The sequence below is a fragment of the Glycine soja genome, chromosome 5 (assembly GCF_004193775.1).
Source record: "Glycine soja cultivar W05 chromosome 5, ASM419377v2, whole genome shotgun sequence".
NCBI lineage: Eukaryota > Viridiplantae > Streptophyta > Magnoliopsida > Fabales > Fabaceae > Glycine > Glycine soja.
Genome location: NC_041006.1, coordinates 3,058,676 through 3,082,243, shown reverse-complemented (window position 1 = coordinate 3,082,243; position 23,568 = coordinate 3,058,676). Strand labels below are relative to the sequence as shown.

Below are 23,568 nucleotides of genomic sequence, written 5' to 3'. Positions count from 1 at the left end.
ATCAAAATACCTCTCTCAGTCTTCTTGAATTCAAATCCAAGGAAATAGGATAGAACCCCCATATCTGTCATTTCAAACTCACTCATCAATTCCCTTTTCAGTTCTGCTATCTCACTTTCATTACCACCAGTGATCAACAAATCATCCACATAGAGGCATATAATAATGATATTACCTACTGATTTGGATCTTACATAGACTCCAAACTCACAGCTACACTTATCAAAGCCAATTTTCATCATAAAACTGTCAATTTTCTTGTTCCAAGCTCTTGGGGCTTGCTTAAGTCCATAAAGAGCTTTTCTCAACCTGAGAACCTTTGACTCTTGGCCAGCTATAGAGAATCCAGGTGGCTGAGTCACATAGACCTCCTCATCAAGAGGATCATTTAAGAAAGCACACTTCACATCTAGTTGGTGCATTGTCCAATTCTTTAGGCTAGCAATTGCCACTACTGTTCTAATAGTCTCAATTCTAGCAACTGGTGCAAACACCTCTTTGTAGTCAATCCCAGCTTTCTGTAAAAATCCTCTAGCCACAAGTCTAGCTTTATACTTGACCACCTTGCCTTCTGGATTTGTCTTAATCTTATAGATCCACTTCACATCAATGGGCTTCTTCGATTTTGGTTGAGTTACTAGCTCCCACACTTGATTTTTCTCAATAGATTTAAGCTCTTCTGTCATAGCTTCAACCCACCTCTGATCAGTCATAGCATCTTCAAAGTTTATTGGTTCTGCTTCAGAAAATAGAGCAAAATGTACAAGATTCCCATCTGCACTTACATCAGCATCAGACAACATCTCAAAACCTTGAAATCTAGCTGGTTTGGGTGCATTTCTCTGGGGTCTCACTTCTCTTTGAGTGGTATTACCATTCCCTTCACTTGTTTCTTCCTCTTCTGACCTTATCATTATTGAAGGTCCCTTCATTTCAGTATTCTGCTCCTAGTTCCAGCTTCTAGATTCATCAAATATCACATCCCTACTAATTATTATCTGCTTACTCTTTGGATCAAACAGCTTATAGCCTCCAGTTGAGTGATATCCGAGTAAGATCATTTGTTCACCTTTATCATCTAGCTTCCTTCTTAACTGATCTGGGATATGCCTAAAACAAAGTGATCCAAAGATTCTGAAATGGCTCACATTTGGTTTAGCACCACTCCAAGCTTCTTCAGGTGTTATTCCTTCCAATCTCTTTGAAGGGCTCCTATTCAAGATGAAGACAACTGTAGACACTGCTTCTCCCCACAAGTACTTGGGCAGACTCTTGCCTTTCAACATGCTCCTTACCATATTCATTATGGTTCTATTTTTTCTTTATGCTGCTCCATTATGTTGAGGTGTGTAGGGAGGAGTCACTTCATGAATTATGCCTTCTTGATCACAAAATTCTTGAAATTCTGTAGAAACATATTCACCACCACCATTTGTTCTCAATATCTTGATCAATGAGCCACTTTGCTTTTTTGCCATATTTTTGAACTTCTCAAAGACTTCAAAGACATCACTCTTCCTTCTTATTAGGTAAACCCATACTTTCCTAGTCAATTCATCAATAAAGGATATGAAGTATCTGTTTCCACCCAGAGATTCAGTTTGCATAGGGCCACACACATCAGAGTAAATCACCTCAAGTTTCTCTTTTGCCCTGATTGGTACATTTTGTTTGAAAGTGCTTCTTGATTGCTTACATTGTAAACAACCATCACATACTTCACTAGGAGGCTTGATCTGAGGCAAACCCAACACCATTTCTCTTGAGTTTAGCTTAATCAGATCTCTAAAATTTAAATGGCCAAATCTGTAATGCCATAACCACTCTTCACTGTTTACTGTAGTAGTAAAACACTTCTGTTCTATCACATCAATCTCAATTTTAAATGTTCTATTTTTTGAAAGAGGGGACTTCAAAATGAGCTTGTGATTTCTGTCAAACACTCTCAACATCTTGTTTTCAAGCTTAGTCATAAAGCCCTTTTCTAATAATTGACCTAAGCTGAGTAGATTACTTTTCATACCTGGTACAAAGAGTACATCAGTGATGCAAGACTGACCTCCATCCTTTGTTTTGATAAGGACCTTCCCAATTCCTTCAGCAATCAAGATTCTACCATCTGCAAATTTGACTTGGCTCTTCACAGATTGATCAAGGTTGAGAAACCACTCTCTTCTTCCTGTCATATGAGTGAAGCAACCTGTGTCTAGGTACCAACAATTATCACTTGCCCCTTCAATTTGAGTAGTTACCATTAGCAGTACCTGTTCAGTGTCATCATCTTCTTCCTGAGCCAATTTTGCATCATCACCTTTAGGTTCTCTTTTGTTATTGGGTTTGCTGTAACACTCATCAGCAAAATGCCCAAACTTTTGACAGTTAAAGCATTGAATACTTCTTTTGTCAAACTTCTTTCTATTTGAAGAGTTTTGGGAATTGGATCCCCCTCCTTTCTTGTGGTCTTTATCACTGTTCTGATTTCCCCTCCATTTATTGCTCTTCCCTTCAGTTTTCTCTTTCTTCCATCTATCACCATGCTTCTTTGGATTAGACCGTGTTTGCAAGGCTTGTTCACTTTTCTTCTCATTTATCCTTTCATTCATTCTCTGTTCATGAGATTCCAAAGATCCCTGCAATTCCTCTAGGCTAAGCTCTTCAAGATTTTTGGATTCCTCGATGGCTACCACAATATGGTCAAACTTGGGTGGCATGGTTCTAAGCACCTTCTCTACAACTGATTGCACAGTTATCTTTTCTCCATAGCCCTTCATTGAATTCACCATTGTCTGCACTTTTGTGATGTACTCAGCAACTGATTCATTCTTTTTCATTTGTAGTAGTTCATATTGTCTCCTCAGAGTTTGCAGCTTGATCTTCTTGGTTTTTGTGGCTCCATCATGAGATTTCTGCAGAATGTCCCATGCTTCTTTGGAGGTTTGAGCCATTGCTATCTTTTCAAAGTTTGCACCATCTACACTTTGGTGCAAAATGAAAAGTGCCTTGCAATCTTTCTTTTCTTTTTCTCTATCAGCAGCCTTTTATTCCTCTGTTGCTCTCTCTCCCACAGGTATATAACCTTCTTCTACGAACTCCCAAACCCCTTGGAATCGCATCACTACCCTAATCTGAATCTTCCAATTTTCATAGTTCTTTCCTGTGAGAACTGGTAGATTTGCAGGAATTAAACTCTCACATTTTTAACTAATCAAATTACATGTTATCTTTTCTTTAATTATTTTTTGTTTTCTTTTAAATTAGTGCTTGATTATTATCTTTTAAAATTATAATTTTTTTAAAATTAGAAAATATAATTAAAGATAATTTTAAGTTTGAATCCTACGATCTTTTTAGTTATTTTTAACACTTTTTATATCAAAAATAATATCATATATACCTTTTTTATTTGATTTAGTCTTTTTTTTTTTAATTTATTTCTTTAGGGCACAGTGCTGTCCATCGCTGGAGCATTACTAGTGACCCTTTACAAAGGAAGTCCCATCATCAGCTTTCGAACTCAACCCTCGCCAACACAACCATTGCCACCTTTGTTGGCTGAAACCAGTAACTGGGTTATTGGAGGTCTCTTCTTTGCCACTGCCTCTATTTCTCTTGCAGCCTGGAATATTACACAGGTGAGATAAGATTCTTAAGTCTGGTTATTTATTTAGACGACTAAGCTAAATAGGTGCGAAGGCCTTTAATTTTAGTGATGGATTGATTTGTCTGAGCTTGTTTGCAGGCAGCAATTCTGAAAGGATATTCATCTCAGTTAACCATATTAGCCTACTATTGCCTGTTTGGAACCATCCAAAGTGCAATACTTTCTCTCATTGTAGTCAGAGATCCAAATGACTGGAAAATAAGCCCTGACATTGATCTCATCGCTGTATTCTATTCAGTAAGCACGTACTTGAAACCCTAAAAAACAAGTAAATTGTTGAGGGTTTATAGCTGAAAGCTCATTAGTTTGTGGAAAACAATATTGCAGGCTGTTGTGGGAAGTGTGGTGACATTTTCTGTAAACACTTGGTGCATTAAAAAGAAAGGACCTGTATTTGTTAGCTTGTTCAAGCCTGTGGGGATTGCCATTGCTGCCTTTTCGACTGTTGTCTTCCTTGGTGAAACACTCCATGTTGGCAGGTAACTATCTCATTCTAGAAAGAAAAAAAAAAATGTTCTTTGCTATGTTGTTCACCTGGACCACGGGACTTTGTTATCAAATGTCAAGTTATCAACAAAGCATTTTTGTGTGCTTCCATTGTTTTAGTGTTGTTGGTGCAGTGATAATTGCCATCGGATTTTACACAGTATTGTGGGCACAATCAAAAGGGGAAAACGCAAAAGGCTTCCAAGTTGATGGACTGTCATCCCCGTCTGCCCAAGCGAGTCCTCTACTCGAGTTCCATGAAAGCAATGTTTTAGCATAAGCATTTACCAGTGTCTAGTACTAGTAGTTCATCTTCGTCAATTTTTTCAACAAACACCGGTGTGGTGAAAGAATCATTACTTTTCAGGGGATTTTCTTTTACCAATCTATAGTTCTGTCTTGCATTGCCTGTCTGTATATATCACATTGGTGTAAGTAATGAAAACTCTTTACATTGCTCAGTTTCCTCAAAATTTAACAAAGGACAATGTCTCAAAAGATGACTAATTGTAATGCAAATCCTGCTTACCTATCTATTGCCCCTTTCAAAGTGCAGAACCATGAGAGTCCCGAGAGGCATTAGCACTTGAATTAAACATACTCCAGCACCATATAGGGAAAGAATCTAACCAAAAGTTAAGTCAAGCCCACACATCTGCATCATTAATTTTACCAGATACTGTGCATGACTTGAGAGAATCTTCTACATTATGATCCAGATCATGACTTAAAATCATCAGACATTGCTGATGGAATACAATGTGTTGCAAGAATATCTAGAGTAGTTGCTTTTGCAGTCGTTGTGCGAAGGATAGGGTGTTGGAAAATAAAATAAAAATGAAAGAAAATTAAATACGAATAAGATGCGCAGTCTTGAATTAAATAACAAAATAAGAGTAGCAAAATAAATTTAATTGACATCACATAAATAATGCATTATAACATACAATGAGCACAAGGAAAAATTAAATTAGGGGAAAGAATTAAATAGCCTGAGTTGAAGCGCGTAAACGCTATCCTTAGAGAGAAAACGCCCTCACTGCACGGGTAAGAAATTCTAATTGCGCTCCTCTCCCAAGATACGACAACCCGTTGGTTCCGATCGTGTGCAGCGAAATGATTCCCGAACCTTATAAACACCAATGCTCTTGCTCTCACAAAAATTAAGTTTTGTATAGGAAAAGAAAGAGATAAATTTTTGGCCGAAAGAAACCAGAGCTCTCAGTCTGTCATTTCTAGAAAAGAAAAGAGAAAAGAGATATATATAGGCATTTTGCAACAACAAAATATGACCGTTAGAAATATGACAGTTGGAAAATCAACCTACAGTTGTCACAACAAATATAACAAACTAGTTTGACTCATTAAAACAAAATATTAAGAAAATCTAAAATAAATATTATTTTATAAAATAGAATTAATATATATTTATAAATTTTAAATTAAAACACAAATATTTACCAATAGGGACCACTGTCTACCTAGAAAATGATAGGTTAGTTAATAAAGCTATTGCCATTTTCACACAAGCACATAAGACAGGGAAGGAAGGCAAGGGGGCCTGCTTATACTCTAGATCTGTTGGTGCCCACTTAGAATTTTTTATTAAGTGTTGGAAGCATCACCTTGAGATTGGCCAAATTTCAATTTCTCGAGATTGAAATTGAAACTAGGAAGATAAATATGTTGAAGATAAATGATTTAAGTGCTGAGAGATTGAAGGATTCAAGGCAAGCTCTCAAGAATTTCAAGTTAGAAGCTGTTACCATGTGTCACATAGATCGAATTAGATGTCAAAATCGTAAGCAGTAGGATTTATAAACTGTCGAACTTCTCGTTGATTCCATCTGAAGTAATTATCGTAAATTGAAGTAAGTTATAAATGGAATAATTGGAAATGATAAAGAAACTTATAAAATAATAAATTGGAGTATAAAAATCATAACAACAAAAAATTAGGAACAAATAGAGTAATACTATAACTTTTGGAAAAATAGTATTTAACCTCCTTCAACGACCAATATGTTACACTTTTACATATTTAAGAACTAAATTTAAATATTTTATCTTTCAGAGGTTAATATGTCATCATCTCACACTTTTAAAAAGATGCAGCATTACTGGTGCCATATGGTACTTATAGGCTGTATGTTATCACGAAAGACTGGTAGAAGTTGTCAAAGGCACGTGATAAGAGAGTATAGACAATTTAGTTGCTAAATTTATGGCTCTATAGTTGAAATTGATATTCTCGAGTCACACTCTTTTATATATTCTCTACTATTCATAAAATATGTCTCACACCACTGCCACAGGAGGGCACGTAATGATGTTGCATTCTCAGGGATGAAACCAGCCATGCATTTCATACAACTATAAGTATGCAGCCACGTGATGGGACATCAAATATTGATCGGAAGCCTCCCACTTTTATTGGTGGATAAAGGTCAATTGTGATGCTACTGCAAGGAAAACAATATATATATATATATATATATATATATATATATATATATATATATATATATATATATATATATATATATATATATACATACCTCTGTTGAACTAATTAGTGGTCTTAATAACCCATATAAGGAAGAAAAAAAATTTAGACACCCCACATATAGTAATTACACCAGGAAAGAGAAAAAATAATAGATATAATATGTGATGTGATTAAAAGAGAATCAATGAAGTGTCTAAAAATGATATGATGGGGTATCCAAGTATGATACTCAACCCACAAGATGTTAACCAACCTTTTTTTCATGTTAAAAACCCACCCAATTCACAACATCTGCAGGGGGAGAAGGAGAAGGAAAAGGATCAAATGGGAGTGAAACGCAATTTGGTGGAATGGACTCCATTCATAGCGATGGCGACTGTGGAGTGCCTTGACGTGGAGCTGTCCACGTTGAGTAAAGCAGCCATGTCAAGAGGAATGAACCACTTCGTTCTTGTTGGCTACTCCAATGCTCTCGCAACTCTCATACTCCTCCCTTCCCCTTTCTTCATAGACAGTTATACTCTCACCTTCTCTTAGATTGGACTTAAAGATTAAGAGCAAAAGAAAACAAAATGAAAACACGGTGTCCCTTAAAAATCTCAGCACAAAGGAAATTATTAGTTCTTATTAGGTTGTTTGTTGTAAGTAGGAATCACAAGTTAATTTTATAAAGTTACCACGTCATGCCATGCAACTTGAGACTTCAACTTCAACTTTTTTAGATAGCACAACTCTTTCACTCTATTTAATCTTTGCCAATATTTTCAACTTCTCTCCCTCTTGTTTGCAGAACAAGACCATCCCTCTCTTTCTCGCTTCTCTGCAAGTTCTTCCTCCTCGGCATTCTTGGGTTTGTGTGTGTCTATGTAATTAATTGATTGCATTATATACCTTTTTTTTCCAATTACTTTATAAGGAAAGATAATCACCATACACAAAAATGTAAGATTGTTGTTCATCGGAGATTTGCAGCTTAACTGTCATGCAGAATTGTGTTTTCACCGCCATTGACTACAGCTCTGCCACTCTTGGATCCACTACGAGCAATTTGTCTCCAGCAATCACTTTTGTGCTAGCGGTTACCCCCAGGTAATTTATTACTGCAAGACATTGTGTATAATTACATTTACAACTCAGGTTTTATAAAGTATATGTTGTTACATTCAACATTAGAACTAAAACTATAAGTACAGGTAAATGCTAGCAACACACTCTCTATCATTACCATGGTTGTTGGCGATACAGAAACTATGATATTATATAAGCATAACAATTGGATTACTTTACTGCCTTAACTAAAAACCATATCTTATATGATGGAGAAGTTGAAAATTGGAAGCTCAATAAGCAAGATCAAGGTCATCGGCGCAGTGCTGTCCATCTCTGGAGCATTAGTTGTTACCCTTTATAAGGGTAGTTTTATCATCACCTTTCGAATTCAACCATCTTTGTTGGATGAAACCAGTAACTGGGTCATTGGGGGTCTCGTATTTGCCATTGCCTCTGTTTCTTTTGCAGCCTGGAATATTACTCAGGTGAGATTCCTAATATTTAGACCACTAAGCTAAATAGTTGCGAAGGTCTTTAATTTTAGTGATGTGGTTGAGCTTGTTTGCAGGCAGTAATTCTGAAAGAATATTCATCTCAATCAACCATAATAGCCTACTATTGCCTGTTTGGAACCATCCAAAGTGAAATACTTTCTCTCTTTGTAGTCAGAGATTCAAATGTATGGAAAATAAGCCCCAACGATAAGCTCATCTGTATATTCTATTCAGTAAGCACATATTAGAAACCTTTAAAACAAGTTGTAAACCAACTCGAGGATTTATTGCTATGCTCATTCGTATCGTGTGTGGAAAACAATATTGCAGGCTATTGCAGGAAGCGCGGTGACATTTTCTGTAACGGCATGGTGCATAAAAAGGAAAGGACCTGTATTTGTTAGCATGTTCAAGCCTGCAGGGATTGCTATTGCTGCCTTTTCGAGTGTTGTCTTCCTTTGTGAAACACTCCATTTTGGCAGGTAATTCTCATTGTCCTTTGTTTTTCACCTCTATTATCGTCAGATATCATATTAACACTCAGTCCTTCATTTCCTAACAAGTGAAGGTACTGTACTAATAAGAAATAATGAAACATGTTTTTAAGTACATATTGGACTAATCATCAATTTGTTTCTAAAATTATTTTAAATGATTCAATTTGTTCCTCAAATTTTAAAAAATTTAATTTAATTATCAAGTTCTTAAAAATAAATTAATTTGATCTTCATATTCTTAAAAATAAACCAATTTGATTCTCAAATTTTTAAGAACTTGAAGACGAAATTGAAACTTTTAAAAATTTGAAGACCAAATTGATTTACTTTTAAAACTTGAAGAACAAATTGAACTATTTTAAATAATTAGGAGATCAAATTGATAATTGAACCTTCATAGGTATTGCACATTAGATAAAACCATCAAGCAATTTGTTTCAACAATCTAGCTCCCAAATTTCTAATTGCCTGCTTAACCGTGTCTTGGGTAATCTTTGCTGACAGTACAACTGCTTTCTATTTACCTTTTTTAATATCACTGGCGCAGTGATAATCGCCATCGGACTGTACACATTATTGTGGGCACAATCAAAAGAGGAAAACGCAGAAGACCTCCAAGTTGATAGAAAATCATCCCCATCTGCCCAAGCGAGTCCTCTATTAGAGTCCCACCAAAGAAACGTTTTAGCATAACCAAACGGATGACTACGTTCATCTTGGCCAATTTTATTCAAGTAACAGACACCAATGTGGTGAAAGAATCTTTATTTTTCTGAAAAACTTTGTTGCCAATCTATAGTTCTGTTTTGCACTGCCTGCTCTGGTATATATCACATAGGTGAAAATAATAGAAACTCTTTACATTGCTCAGTTCCCTCAAAATTTGAAAAAGGCCAATGTATCAGAAGACAATGAATTGTAATGTAAATCCTGCTTACCTATCTATCATCTCTTTCAAAATGTGGAACCATCAGAGTCCCAAGAGGCATTAGCACTTAAATTAAACATAACTCCCAGTACCATGTAGGGAAACAATCTAACTAAAAATATAATGACTTAAGATCATGATGCAGAATCTACTACATTGTGATTCATATCATGACTTAAGATCATCAGACATTGCTGATGGAATACAGTGCGTTGCAAGAATATCAAGAGTAGCTGCTTTTGCAGTCTTCATGCGAAGCACCACGATCTGCATATAAGAGGATTAGTTAGTTAATAAGGCTACTGCCATTTTCACACAAGCACATAAAACGGGGAAGGATGGCAAGTGAACCTGATCATAATCTAGATCAAATTTTAGATATTCATCATTGCAGCTCTCTACCATAGTGGCTAGGCTCTTCAGGTTTTTCACTGGTTGACCATTGAAAGCAAGGACCTTCACAGATATACAGAATAAAAACCAGTAAAAAACTGAGCAGTTAAGCCAATATAGCTGTCAGCAAGGAAAAGCAAAAAAGATGGAACATAACCATTACCAACCTGGGTGTTAACAATATCTTCATATCCAATGTTGATATCAGCCACCAGCACCTTTAATGTGTCAAAAAGTTAATCAGACATCATAAGGTCCTTAGGAGAAACAACAGAAAGAAAGACCGAGAGAAAGCATACCTGAGAGACCACAACAAGTTGTTCATCCGGTGATTGTGGCATCGAATGCAGCAGTTTATCCAAAAGCTTGACTGGAGCTTCATATTCATAATCCTTTCCATACTGTTCATTCATACATGGTAAAATGAGTTGGAAAAGAATGGCTCCATCCACAAGGAAGTTACTAAATGCAGGTTGAATGAATGAATTTAATAGTTAATGCCAAAAGTAAAGTCAATAATAAAAGGTACAAGGTAATATACTCTTCTCATGTCATGAGACTTTAGAGTGAAAGCTTATATAATAGTATAATATCAAAACCTTACATGTCACAAACAGACTAGACTTAGATTACATTCAATACAGGGAGATACATACAGAAACTGAAATAAATACATTAATAAACATAATCACCAGCTTCAACTTTTATACAGAACCATAGTCCTTGCACAGAATCTAATACATGTTATGTATAGGCCATATAAATGCAGCAGATAGCAGGACATTGCTATGAAACCTGAACCACATTATTCATCCATTAAAAAAACCTTGTAATAACTTCACCAGCACAGTCCACTATATCATTATGGCATAAATTATTTTAATTTCTAAACATCTCAATGATCTACTCATCAATAATGATCCCTGTCTTGAGTTTTACACAGCAATGATGAATGATTTTTCATTTTAAACAGATATTACACAAGTTCAAATCATCAGATCAGATTAAATTTGTCCAGAACACAAGTACTAGACATTCAAATGCCACTTGGGAGGAAGAAACATTGAAAGTGCTGAAAATCTGAAGTGCATCCATATCAATATTAACAATAGTAAAACAAACAGCAACACCTAAGACACCAAATAACGGAATTATTAATGCATAGGGAATTAGGGATGCTGGATTAGCCACAGACCTCGGAACGAAGATATGGAACAGAAACAGTTGTAAAAACAAATCCAGCAATAATATAATATGAGGGAGGTTTGCCCTTGCTGTGTGCTGGAATAAGCCTTCTGTGACTATCAAGTTTAATGTCAAATTTGAAAATGTCTGAATTCCGCAGTACTTTGATTGCTGCATTATCCCCAGTATATTTCTGTGATATGAGATAACTGAAACCAATGCGCTCTCCGTGGCGAAATGGAACTGACAAGAACACCCCAAGAGGTTATATTACAGACTGTTAAACTCAAATCTATGATATATTATATATTGGCCACAGGAGAGATGGTTAATTACATGAAGTCTCATTATTGCTACCTAATCAGTAAACAAACACAAAAAATAGTGCACCAATATAGATAGTGACAACTAAATTACATAAGAATTAAAATTGATCCAGCAATGTACTATGACTAATCAGAGATGACGGAGTTTTGTTTTTCCTCTCTCATTTCCCCTGCACCAAACACACTCAGCTTTTTATTTCCCATCTATTTCTTTCCTCTCCACCCTATTTCTCCTTCACCAAACAAAGGGTTAGCAAGGCACTTTCTAGTCATAAAACAGGTGGTTTATGTAAAAGATCAAAATCTGAGAGATATGGTGAGGAGTCGTCAGTGTGACACATTTAATTCAACGAATGCTGTCGTTGTTCTAAAAGAGGTCACACATTTAATAAATAACACTATTTTCTTCTATCATAGTTGCTATCAAACAAGAAATAATAGTTCTACTCAAGACTTTTTTAGTTTTTAGTAGCTAAACAAAGTACACCTAAACAAATGTAAGCTACATACTGGGCATAATGTATAAAGAAACTGAAACAAAACCACTCACCTGTTCCATCATTGGCAATATCAACCCCATCAAAACTAAGGATAACATCTGATGGCTTCAAAACCTTGGATTCTGGAGCAGTAGGATCAATTCTTCTAATGCGCACACCTTTCTGATCAGGTTTCATGCCCATGGCCATTCGCAGATCAGGATTTTCCATTTTCTGCCACTCAACCCCAAGAATAGGGAATCCTAACAGCAGATAGAGAAAGAAAGATCTGAGTGCATAAAACTTAATTCTAAAAATGCTCAGGTAGCATCTTGTAAAAGTGAAATCTACATCTTAGTTCCTAGCTACCATATTACCAGTATATCCTCCATTCTTCTCATAATCCTGGATAAAATGCATGATAACTGGCGTTGGAATGACATAACCTATATTCTCCGCATCTTCATGCTTGAGGGACTGAAATGCAATCCCCACACAGTTTCCTTTGTCATTAAATGCAGGTCCACCAGAATTGCCAGAATTTATAGCAGCATCTATCTGCAAAAGACAACCTTAATGAAGGAAAATCAGGATACATTAAACAAATCATAAGTTCATAACTAAGGGAACATTTGGATTTTGGCTATACCTTAATTAAATGTTTATTCAGTACACTCCTATTATGTCATTTATGTGAGGGCTTATGCCATAAACTTGATCATAAAACTTATTGGAATAAGCTAAAAAGAGCTTATTTTGATAAGCTATACCAAGAAACTTGATGAAATTAGGTATAAAGAGCTTATGAGAATCTTCAGCTATTTTTATAAGCTCAAATAAGCTCCCCATAAGCTCCTCCAAACAGACATTAAATGATAACGAATAACAATGGAAGACTAATCATTTCAACCTAACCTGTAAACCTAGAAGTTCTGTAGAACCATGGACATAAGATAGAATCTCAATGCGTGATACAACACCACTGGTGACGGAGATAGTGTCTCCACCAATTGGGTAGCCCACAACTGTAACTGCGTCTTGAAGTGTGGGCAATTCCCCAAACTCTACAGGTGACATCCCTTGCCAGAACTCATCATCATCAACTGTAAGCATGGCTACAAGTGTAAAATCAAATGCATTAATTTGAATTCATATTAAGAAGTATAGCAAAAAGCCTCCTTAGTAATACTTTGGAGGATGAGAATTAGTGATTCTGTAACCCCCCCTCAAAAAAAAAAAATCCCCAACTAAATCTATCATCCATTATGAGTACACACAAGCAAAGGCATATAACGAGAAGGCTTGACACAGCTTATTCTTCATAACCTCACTATTACGATACTACAACTCATGGTTTTAGATTGGAGTCCACAACCGCAATATTGCTATTGCAGAGCTGTCCGTGACCACAATAGCCAGTAATTGCAGTTTGAATTTCAATCACATGAAATGCCACAGCATAGCCACAATGGAGCTGCAACGGAACCTTAGAACCGTTCTATTCCACTTTTATTGTCTAAAAAGACAAAAACGCATAATTCAATCTTTTATTCTAACTTCTAAGTGTCAATGGTCAAATGGGTGTGGTCGTACGGGATGTCGGGATACCAAATCTTAAAATGAATGAAAAGTTGTACCATCTCATTAATACAACATATACCAATAATTAGAATAATAGTAAAATTCTTTTTCATATTCAGTGCAAACATATAATAGTTTCATGCCGCAACATCCGCAATGGCAACCGCAGTTTAGAACCATGCTACAACTAGTTTCATACAATAGCTTCAAATAGCAATAAATCATTTTTAAATATTAAATCCCAATTTGTTGGTTCTTAATGAAGTCATAGAGCGGATAAATATATTTCTGTATATAATATACTTTAATCTCATCCATATAGTGAGTATGTACAGTAACAAATATATGTTAGTTCCCTTCACTTATTCACTGTTATTGTCTAATGATTCTAAATTTCTACTACTCTATCATCCTTGTATTAAATTCAAAGTAAATAAATGACAAGGAGATAGTTGTTACCAATGTCACATTCGGTTCCAATGGCGAGCACAGTGGCCAAGTACTTGGTATCAGAGCCACGTTTCTTGAGCTTGACCTGTGTATAGTGTTCTACCGAATGCGCATTGGTGAGAACCCTTCTCCCGCCAATCACAAACCCGCTGCTGCTCGAGCTGTATTGCCTCTTCCTCTGCCACGGCAGCGAGAAATTAGGCTCCGTGTGGACGCAGAACACCTTCACCACCGAGTCCATCGCCGGCAGCGCCCTTGCCACCCACGCCGCCGGGTCCGCCTCCATCGCCACGGCAGGGGAAACCCCGACGACGTCGCTGGGGACCGAGAAGTCACCGCCTCCGTTGTCGAGGGGGCGGGCGTGGCGGCGCCCCGTGGGCAGAGCGTGGGGCTTCTCGGAGTGGTTGGGACGGGCGCGGAGGCGGCGGTGGTGCGGAGAGGCCGTGGTGTCGATGAGCTCGACGTTGCCGACGGAGAAGACATCGTCCATGGCGGTGGAGGTGGAATTTGGAGCGGTGGTGGTGACGGGGGCGGGGTGGTCTAGGGTTTCGGAGGCGGGGGTTTTGGCTTTGCGTCCTCTCTTACGTTTGTTATCTCCCATTTTGTTGTTTGGGGGTATTACTATGAGTTATTGTTATTTCAGAATCAGAGAAATTGTAGCAGATTCATACCTAGGAAGAAACAAAGCACAGAAAAAATCAAACTCATTTTCATTCGGGTCTTGTCACTTATATTTCGATTTTTCCCGAGTAAACCACTATCTAGGGAGCATTTATATTGAAAAAAATAAATAAAACAGCTGTTCTTTTTTTATTATTAAATTTTTAAAAGGTGTTCTAGCATTGCACTATCTAATAATTCATAGCTCAGGTCTGGTATCATTTATTGCAAGCATGTACATGACTTGCTTAAGTCATTCACCAACATGGGCATTTTACATGTAATAGCAATATCTGCCATGCAAGCGAATCAAATCGTTCATTCATTTGTATGCTAGTCTGCAAATCTTTCATTATCTTCCACTTTGTATTTATGCTTTATTTTTAATGAAATGAGTTTAGCATATTACGGGAAAAAAGAAGATAAACAAGTAGATTTGAAATACATATGGATTGTTTGTTTAAGCGTAATAGAGTAAAAATAGAAAAATAAAAAATACATCATTGATTATGTTGCAAGAGATGATTGATTGTGCCTAGGGTTTAAGGTTATAATCGAAGTTTATATTTTTCGACAATTTTAAATCCTCGTAAAACCTATTCCTACTAAATGTCAAACACAACGCTTCATTTTCACTCATTTCTTCTTAGTTTAGAATAGAAATTTACCAGTATGGTTCCTAACCATATTTTAAAAATTTCACAGTATTTCACTCCTATCAAACTCACAAAATGCGTGGACTCGCCCTCACTTCTTATTACTTCTCTCCTATGAAACACTATTAATGTTTTTCCTATTTGTTAAACTTTATTAAAAATTATAAAAATATTAATGCGATTAATTTAATAAAGAGTAAAACTTACCCAATTTTATTACCAATAGTAAATATAATTTGTCAAAATAAATATGTCAGAAAATGTGTTACTAACTCTTTACAATTTCTTAATTCACATAAAAAAATTATATGCTTGATAGTCTCATTTGCAATGTTGATTTTGAAATTAGGAATATCAAAACTAACTAAGCTCGTTGGACTAACTGGTTTAACCTACTAATTTTGGTTAATTGGGCCAAGAGATTTCAACTCGCTAGCTCACATAATCTATCTTATATTGTCCCACTAAAAAATGGATTGGTAATGGATCTTCTTATCGGGCTTTTTAATTTATATTTGTATTGATTCATCAAAACAAACGTATTTTCGTTGTATATTTTTATACAACAGAAATGTATGTATGTTGCGTATTTTATGTAATCAAATTAATTACGATACAATTAATTTATTAATATCATAATTAAATTATTATTATTAATAAAGATAATTCATATAATAATTATTTTGATTATCTCAGTAAGTGTAACTTCTACCTAATTAATTTATTTTAAATTAAAAATGATTTTCACTACTATTAAAAGGTAAATTGTCTCTTAATTAATTTTAAAAAGATAATTTATATCATAATTTATTTGATTACTTTTAAAAATAAAGTAACTTGCATATATAGTTAATTAAGAATATTTATAAAAAAAATATGCAACATAATTATGTTTCTTTATTTAGAAGAGGTACACAAAAAATTACCCGATGGAACCTTTATTTCGTTGGCAAAATACACAATGGAATCACATTTTCATTGTGTATTATTCTTTTTGCACTTCCTCTTACACAATAGAAATATGATTTTATTGTGTATTTTATCAATCGAATCATGTTTTTGTGAAAATGGTATTTTTGGAATAATATCTTTTTAAAACTACATGGGGCTGTAAATAGCAAAAGAAGTTAGAATTTGTTGGATTGACTCAGCGACTGCGCGGCCCGAAATCTTATATATAAAAGTCACAAATTTTGGTGTATGATGTCATTAAAATTATTTTACATAGATTTTCATGCAATTCAAAAATCATACAAGCTAATATTTTTTTTTATTTAAGAAAATTTCTAATACAATAACTACTCCTATAGCCCTTCCCGCTATTCTTTTCTTTAATCAAACAAATTTACCTTTTAATTTAATAATGAGTGAATTAGAATGAATTAAAATAAAACAAATTATTATTTCACTGTTTAGATATTTTTTATAATAGATAGAAGAAAAAGACTAACCATCTCATACTATTAAATTAGAGGTGAAAACAGGAGTATTAGATCAATGAAATGGAATTAGATTCTATTCCAATCCATTCTATTCTAAAAATCTAAATAATAAAAATCAGTATCACTTATTCTATTCTACTTCTTTTATGTACATACTGTTCAACTTCATTTTACCCTCCAAACAAGCTGCTGTTAAATGGTCATGTTATTATGGAGATCGGTATTCAACCATAAGCATCTTAAATTTCCTCAATGAAATTAAGCTTCTAACAGTATTTGGAGTAAAAAAAAGGGTAAAAGAAAAAACAACAATGATGCATTAACAACTGTTGTAAGGACGCTATTTGTGTTCATAACGTGTTCCTTGATCCTTTTTGTGGGGGATCCCCTTCTATCATTCATATTGCTTAATGTTTACTTAAACATCCCACCAACCTGTTAATGCCAGTAATAATGTGTAGCCCCCCATCCTTTTCTCCCCATAAAGCCAGCACTACTGCACAACCATTTGCTTTGCTCATCTTACTAAATGAATCTTTATGCTGCCATTGTTCATAGTCGACAAACATTGACTTTTTTTTTATCTTGTGTTTTTCGTGTAATTATATAATGAAAATAGAATTTATCTCTAACTTAGAGATTTTTCATTTGTTGTTTGTATAAATGCTGTTAATAAAAATACAGAATTTATATCCCTAACTTTTGGCTTGTTGTTTACATAAATGCTCTTACTAATGGAACGTGATTGAAATGAAGATAGTAAGACACAAAAATACTTCGTATAAGTACTGAGGCTTGAAATACTCCTTGTGATTATTATTAAGAGAGTGCAAACTAAAGAAAATATTACTGAACTGAAATGGAACAAAACACTTTGCTAAAAAAAGCTTAGACTTGATTTCAGCTGCTAGCCCTTATAGACAATCCATTATTCATTATAGTAAATGTTAGTTAGTATCTTATCACATCATGCTAAAAAATGATTAGGTAGCTCTGGATCACTATCTGTTTATGATCTATGGTTCCGATTAATTTTATATGGAACTTATGAAATTATAAGACTGACTTGGTAGGGTTAAATTGTCGATATAAATAAAAAGAGATATATTTAAGTTTTTAAATTTCAAAATAATTAACAACAGTTACTAATAATTTAAATTAGTTATGTGTTATGTAGAAATTGGTTGTAACTAATAACATTATGTGGCATGGTTGGTAGATAGCAATGTGATCAGAAATTCGATGTGTTTGGAGGTTCAACTTGAGTTCACAGAATAAAAATGAGAAAGATGGGTCGAAACTATGGATCAAGTAATTGTATAGAATATAAATAAAATACGTTACTAAATATTAGTCCCCACGGTGATGATGGTTACAACACAGACATGGCAATGGTGGTCACCAATCACCATGGTTGTTAGTTATCTTATAAATGCACCTAACTACCTTCACCCGCCTCATGCCTCATCATCCTAATAAAATGAATTGAAATGAATCTGTCCACGTGATGAAAGAGTGGGTAACAAACTCATTATTCAAATTCAACATGTACGATTAACTCACAGAGTCACGGTTATCTTTATTTTATGTCATCTTCAGATTTTAACTTGTGAAAGTGAATTTCCCCAAAGCCGAAATATAAGGAAACGAAAAATAAAAGATGAAAAAAGTTGTTTCAAAAAAGAAAGGGACAGCAAGAGAATGAGTGAGAATCATGTGAAGTGCCGCCGCATACACACACACACACACATACACATTCACTCTCTCTCTCTCTCTCTGTCTCTCTCTCTTCCTTAACTTGTCTGTTAAATTCAACAAACACAACCTTTGTGAGAACTTGTTGTTGTTGTTCAATGGCTGCAACAGCTTCAAGGTTTATCAAGTGTGTGACAGTTGGGGATGGAGCTGTAGGCAAAACTTGCATGCTCATTTGCTATACTAGCAACAAATTCCCCACGGTATCAACTCTTTGTTGCATATCATATCTCTCTCTCATTTGTATGAGATTCTTTTTATGAGTTAGTGTTGAGATCATATTAGATTTCATGAAATCAATGTCACTTTGTTATCTGGGACTGGGTAGTTCCTTAATATCTTGCTTCTGTCTTGAGTCTTGGAGTCTAATTTTCACCTTTTGCCCCCTATGCTGGGTATCTATGCTTGTGGGGTTGTTTGGTTATCAGGACTATATTCCAACGGTGTTTGATAATTTCAGTGCAAATGTAGTTGTGGAAGGCACAACTGTCAATTTAGGCCTCTGGGACACTGCTGGTATGTTTACATAGTTACACAGGCTTGTCAATTTGTTGTAGTATATACATATTTATATAGAGAGTGGTTAATCTTGATCATTCAGTGTTACATGGGATGATCAAGATTAGCTCTTCTAATGCTCACAATGTATGCAATTTAATTTCTCATGAGCCTGAGTGAATTTTGTCATGTGCAATGTAGTTAATCTTGATCACTCACTGTTACATGGATGATCAAGATTAGCTCTTTTAATGCTCACAATTGTATGCAAATTAATTTAATTATGAGGCTGAATGAATTTTGTCATGTGCAATGGCAAAGGTTGTAATGTTCCATTTGCTTCCATTGTCTTCCTTAGGACAAGAGGATTACAACAGACTGAGGCCTTTGAGCTACAGGGGGGCAGATGTCTTTGTCTTGGCTTTCTCTTTAGTCAGTCATGCAAGCTATGAAAATGTGTTGAAGAAGGTATTCTAGGGCCTCTAAACTGTATTAGTACTTTGGCATGTCTTGTTGGTTTCTCTTCTATTTTCTAATTTTGTATACACTGTTCAGTGGGTTCCTGAACTGCAGCATTTTGCTCCCGGCATTCCAGTGGTGCTAGTTGGCACCAAATTGGGTAAGTCATTAAGCAATGGTCTTACAATTTGTCTGAATCCAATGTTATTTTATCTTCTGTTTGTAGTTTTCTTTTAATTTTTACTATTTTTGTTATGGCCATTTTGTTCATAAGGCCTTACCTGAATGCTGTGAAAATTGGATCTGTCCAACCAGAACCCATCTATACTGAGACCAGATTTCATGCTAGAACCATAGCTATAGGCCTATGCTGTATAGATAGATTAGATTCTTTAGGCTGTCATTTTGTTGTGCTGAAACATACTAGCTCATTTGGCATAGAATTACAAGATATCGTGTATAACATTAGTTAGGAGTGAAACTATATAGAAAAAGTTTGATTCTGTAATGCCATTAAAAGGCTAAAGGTCTCATTCTCATAGCTTAGATTGAATATTCTTCTCTTATTAGATTAATCACTTTTAAGATTATCTTGTATTACATTTTATACTGTTCAATGCTCATAAAAAGAATGTCTCAAGCTTTTCTTACCAAAATGAAATATAATGGACATGGACCATGAGGAGAAGCATCATAGCCATATTACAAGAAAGTTTAATAAATAACTCAATTTCAGTCGGGCTTGTAATTGAAGAATTTTGACCATCAAATGTAGTAAATTGGGAGAAAGTTTATTCAGAGGGAAGCTAACTATGAAATATTGGTCAACAGAATCACAATATAATAAGTCAACAGTTAATATTAATTATCTCCTCAATTTGTTACTTCAGATAATGACATTTTTTATATTTTGCTATGAACAAATTTCAGTCTCTACCTATCATATTAGAAGACTTTTGACCACTCATATCCCTTCAAGACTTTTACTATTTCTGACTTCAGTCAATCCTGAAAAGAACCTTGGCTGAGTTTGATAGCCTCTAGTTGTGGATAACATTTCTCTTTCATCCTTGCTGCAATAGCAACTTAGTATAAATAAAAAAAAAAAACTTCGTACCCCATTGCCCAGAGGCTCTTCGCTATGCGAAGGTATGGGGAAGGGATGTTGTACGCAGCCTTACCCTTGCATATGCAAAGAGGCTGTTTCCGGATTCGAACCCATGACCAACAAGTCACCAAGGCACAACTTAGTATAAATAAAACTAATGCTAAAATATTGAATCTTCCAATTGTATAGATTTTTTGTCACCTATGTTTCATGGTTGGTGGTAAATGGTAATCAGTTAGGTGTGCAGTGATTGATTCCTGCATAAAATACTGTATTTATGATAATCATGCAGATCTCCGAGAAGACAAGCACTATTTGGCTGATCATCCTGGTCTGGTGCCTGTGACTTCTGAGCAAGTACTATGTCTTACTTTATTAGCCACCTAAAGAGTTCAATAGCCAGTGTTTATTGAAACTGTTGGGTTTTGTTCATAATCAGGGTGAGGAATTGCGTAAACTGGTGGGAGCTACATATTATATAGAGTGCAGCTCAAAAACTCAGCAGGTATGTTTATACTGCCATTTTATTCTTACAACACTTGATGTCTCAAGCAATCTGTCGACAAATTTTTGACATTTCTGTTCTAAAGAAAAATATTTCAATTGTCTACTTCAGAACATTTTAGCACATTGTGGCCAGTGCATTACGGAGCATAACATACTTCAGACATAGTACGTATTGCACTGGGAAATGCAAGGCTAAGGGAACACTTCTTTTTGAAATTATTGGAGAGAAAAGAAGATCAAATATAAAATCCAATTAAAATGGATGGAGAAAAATCCAAGATAACTTTAATAATAATAATAATAATGGTGTTATTACTGCTTAATGGTATTGCTGAAAATTTGATTATTGGTGAAGACCAATGATGTCAATTGATCCATGTAGCTGAGTACACCTGGTGAGACAAGCTTAGTTGTTGTTGTGAATATGGTTGGTGTGTGGCAGTTGGCAAAAAAGTTAAATCAATTATATGAAGGGACCATATATTATTGAGTGGTGATTTCTATACGTTACTTGCTCTAGGGAAGTTTAGTTCTATAGAGAGAATATGCGAAAGATGTAAACTCACCCTAATGATTTCTTTGGAATTGAAATATTGAAATATCTACGATAAAGATAAGCTTTAAGTTCAGTATCTATGTCTCACTTTTGCTTCAGAAGATAGTGTTTGCCATTTTTGCAGATAAATACTTCCTGTTATTTCTGAAATTCAGCTGTAAATGACCCTATTGTCATTTGTCAATGCAATTAATTGCAGAATGTGAAGTCAGTTTTTGATGCTGCTATAAAGGTGGTCATTAAGCCTCCACAAAAACAAGAGAAGAAAAAACCACGTCGAGGGTGTCTACTGTCAGTACACTTTTTTCATATCATAACAACTCCTGCACGTGAAACTTTCTTACTTGTGAAAAGGGATAGTTCAATAAGTGTTTATTGAATTCATATTTACTGTGTGCCACTTACAATCAAAATTATTCATATATGTTATATACCTGACCTAAAGAATAAGTGGTATTCTATATAGTTAAGACTTGAGACATCATTAATCATGCCAAACTTTTTATTATTGATTGTATATAGTTTGTGGATTATCATGTACTGGAGGGTTTAATTTAATCCATCTCAATGGAATTGCAGAAATGTCATCTGTGGAAGGAATATAGTTCGTTTTAAATGAAACATTTCATCCAAAGGCTTTTCTTGGGAGGGAGAAGCACTGTCATCATCATTCTGTAGAATTTTTTAAATTGACCTGGGTCCTTTGGCTTTTTTAATTTCATGATAGGGTTATGTTTTGAGGAAATACTGAGCTTTTTTCCGTGCAAATTTCTTGTAAGGAAAGGACAGTCAAAGCCAATTAATTATTCATGGCAAGCTATTATTTTGCTTCTGTTGATATCATCACGTACATAGATGTAATCAGAACAAAATTTCACATTTGTGTGTTACATTCACATATATGATTAAAAAATTGGTTTTTTGTTAAGTTTGATTTGATGATTTTTGTTTACATTCAAACTAAAAAATGGTTTTTGTTTATCTTGCTCATACGCAGAGATAGCCAGATACATGAAGATTAAGTCGTATTTATTGTATTCGTTGCTTGAAAAAGCATTAAGTATTTACTTTGCAGTCAAAAAAATTGTTTTTATTTTTCATTTGTATATTTTTAATTCTATAACCAACATCTCAAGAGTATTCATTAACAAATCCCTCCATTTATTTTTATGTGTTATTTAAGGTTGTTATCTAGAAATTAAGATTTTTTTTTTAATAAAATAGTCATGAGATTTCTTTTTTTACTCCTTTTCTTCTCACTCTACGATAAATGCATAATGCATGTATAAACTAATTAACTATTAGAAAACAAACAAGGATATAATTGATATGATCTTGAAATTTACAAATGATAGATAAATAAAAAAAATTCAAAAATCTAAAACTTAAAAATAAATGGAAGAAGTACTTTGCAGGCATTACTGACAAGAACCAGCTTCAGAATCGAGGCATTTTCCCTAATGCGGTTATATTTTTTATTTAGTAATTTTGTCTTTTTTTCATTCTGAAAATTTTAAAGTGTCTTGTACGTTGTATTGGGTAGATTAGAAATAGGTTATGTGAGTAGAATGAGAGACGATAAAAATTGTTGTTTGGTTTATAGAAGTAAAATGAAGAGAAATTTAAACTAAAGAGAAAAAAGAGTACATACATAACAAAATATTTCCGAGTTCCACAAAACTTGGATGGTTTCTACAAATTGAGTATTTGGCAGAAGCTGTAACTAGAATCATGCTTTCTAAAATTATAATTTACTGCCTACGAACAGAGAGCCGTCACTAAGAAGTAAGAACATCAACCGCAGTGCCAAATTCAGAAGTGGCCATACAAAATTTTGAACTCCACTAACAAATAATATAATATTAAGCTTTGCAGTTACACTCTATCG

At 34.7% G+C, this 23,568-nt stretch overlaps 4 protein-coding genes across 4 annotated transcripts; 3 read left to right on the top strand and 1 right to left on the bottom strand.

The window, feature by feature from the left end:
• Positions 1 to 2,988: 2,988 nt before the first annotated feature.
• Positions 2,989 to 4,938, top strand: LOC114413793 (WAT1-related protein At5g40240-like). Its single transcript, XM_028378328.1, has 5 exons — positions 2,989 to 3,048; positions 3,441 to 3,632; positions 3,740 to 3,898; positions 3,989 to 4,140; positions 4,268 to 4,938. The coding sequence occupies exons 1-5, from the start codon at positions 2,989 to 2,991 to the stop codon at positions 4,425 to 4,427; spliced, it is 723 nt and encodes a 240-aa protein (XP_028234129.1). The 3' UTR covers positions 4,428 to 4,938.
• A 2,813-nt stretch (positions 4,939 to 7,751) lies between these two features.
• LOC114411941 (WAT1-related protein At4g15540-like) lies at positions 7,752 to 9,579 on the top strand. The gene is made up of 4 exons (XM_028375691.1): positions 7,752 to 8,191; positions 8,275 to 8,433; positions 8,531 to 8,682; positions 9,245 to 9,579. Exons 1-4 carry the CDS (start codon positions 7,970 to 7,972, stop codon positions 9,318 to 9,320), a joined length of 609 nt encoding a protein of 202 aa, XP_028231492.1. The 5' UTR covers positions 7,752 to 7,969; the 3' UTR covers positions 9,321 to 9,579.
• LOC114411940 (protease Do-like 9) lies at positions 9,537 to 14,796 on the bottom strand. The gene is made up of 9 exons (XM_028375689.1): positions 14,049 to 14,796; positions 12,924 to 13,123; positions 12,386 to 12,566; positions 12,080 to 12,271; positions 11,214 to 11,446; positions 10,318 to 10,419; positions 10,186 to 10,236; positions 9,977 to 10,081; positions 9,537 to 9,892 (listed from the first exon to the last, which is right to left on the bottom strand). The coding sequence occupies exons 1-9, from the start codon at positions 14,638 to 14,640 to the stop codon at positions 9,794 to 9,796; spliced, it is 1,755 nt and encodes a 584-aa protein (XP_028231490.1). The 5' UTR covers positions 14,641 to 14,796; the 3' UTR covers positions 9,537 to 9,793.
• Positions 14,797 to 18,474: 3,678 nt separating this feature from the next.
• On the top strand, positions 18,475 to 22,520 carry LOC114411939 (rac-like GTP-binding protein ARAC8). The gene is made up of 8 exons (XM_028375688.1): positions 18,475 to 18,755; positions 18,981 to 19,068; positions 19,409 to 19,518; positions 19,606 to 19,669; positions 20,910 to 20,974; positions 21,057 to 21,122; positions 21,880 to 21,971; positions 22,260 to 22,520. The coding sequence occupies exons 1-8, from the start codon at positions 18,651 to 18,653 to the stop codon at positions 22,297 to 22,299; spliced, it is 630 nt and encodes a 209-aa protein (XP_028231489.1). The 5' UTR covers positions 18,475 to 18,650; the 3' UTR covers positions 22,300 to 22,520.
• The last annotated feature ends 1,048 nt before the right edge of the window (positions 22,521 to 23,568 follow it).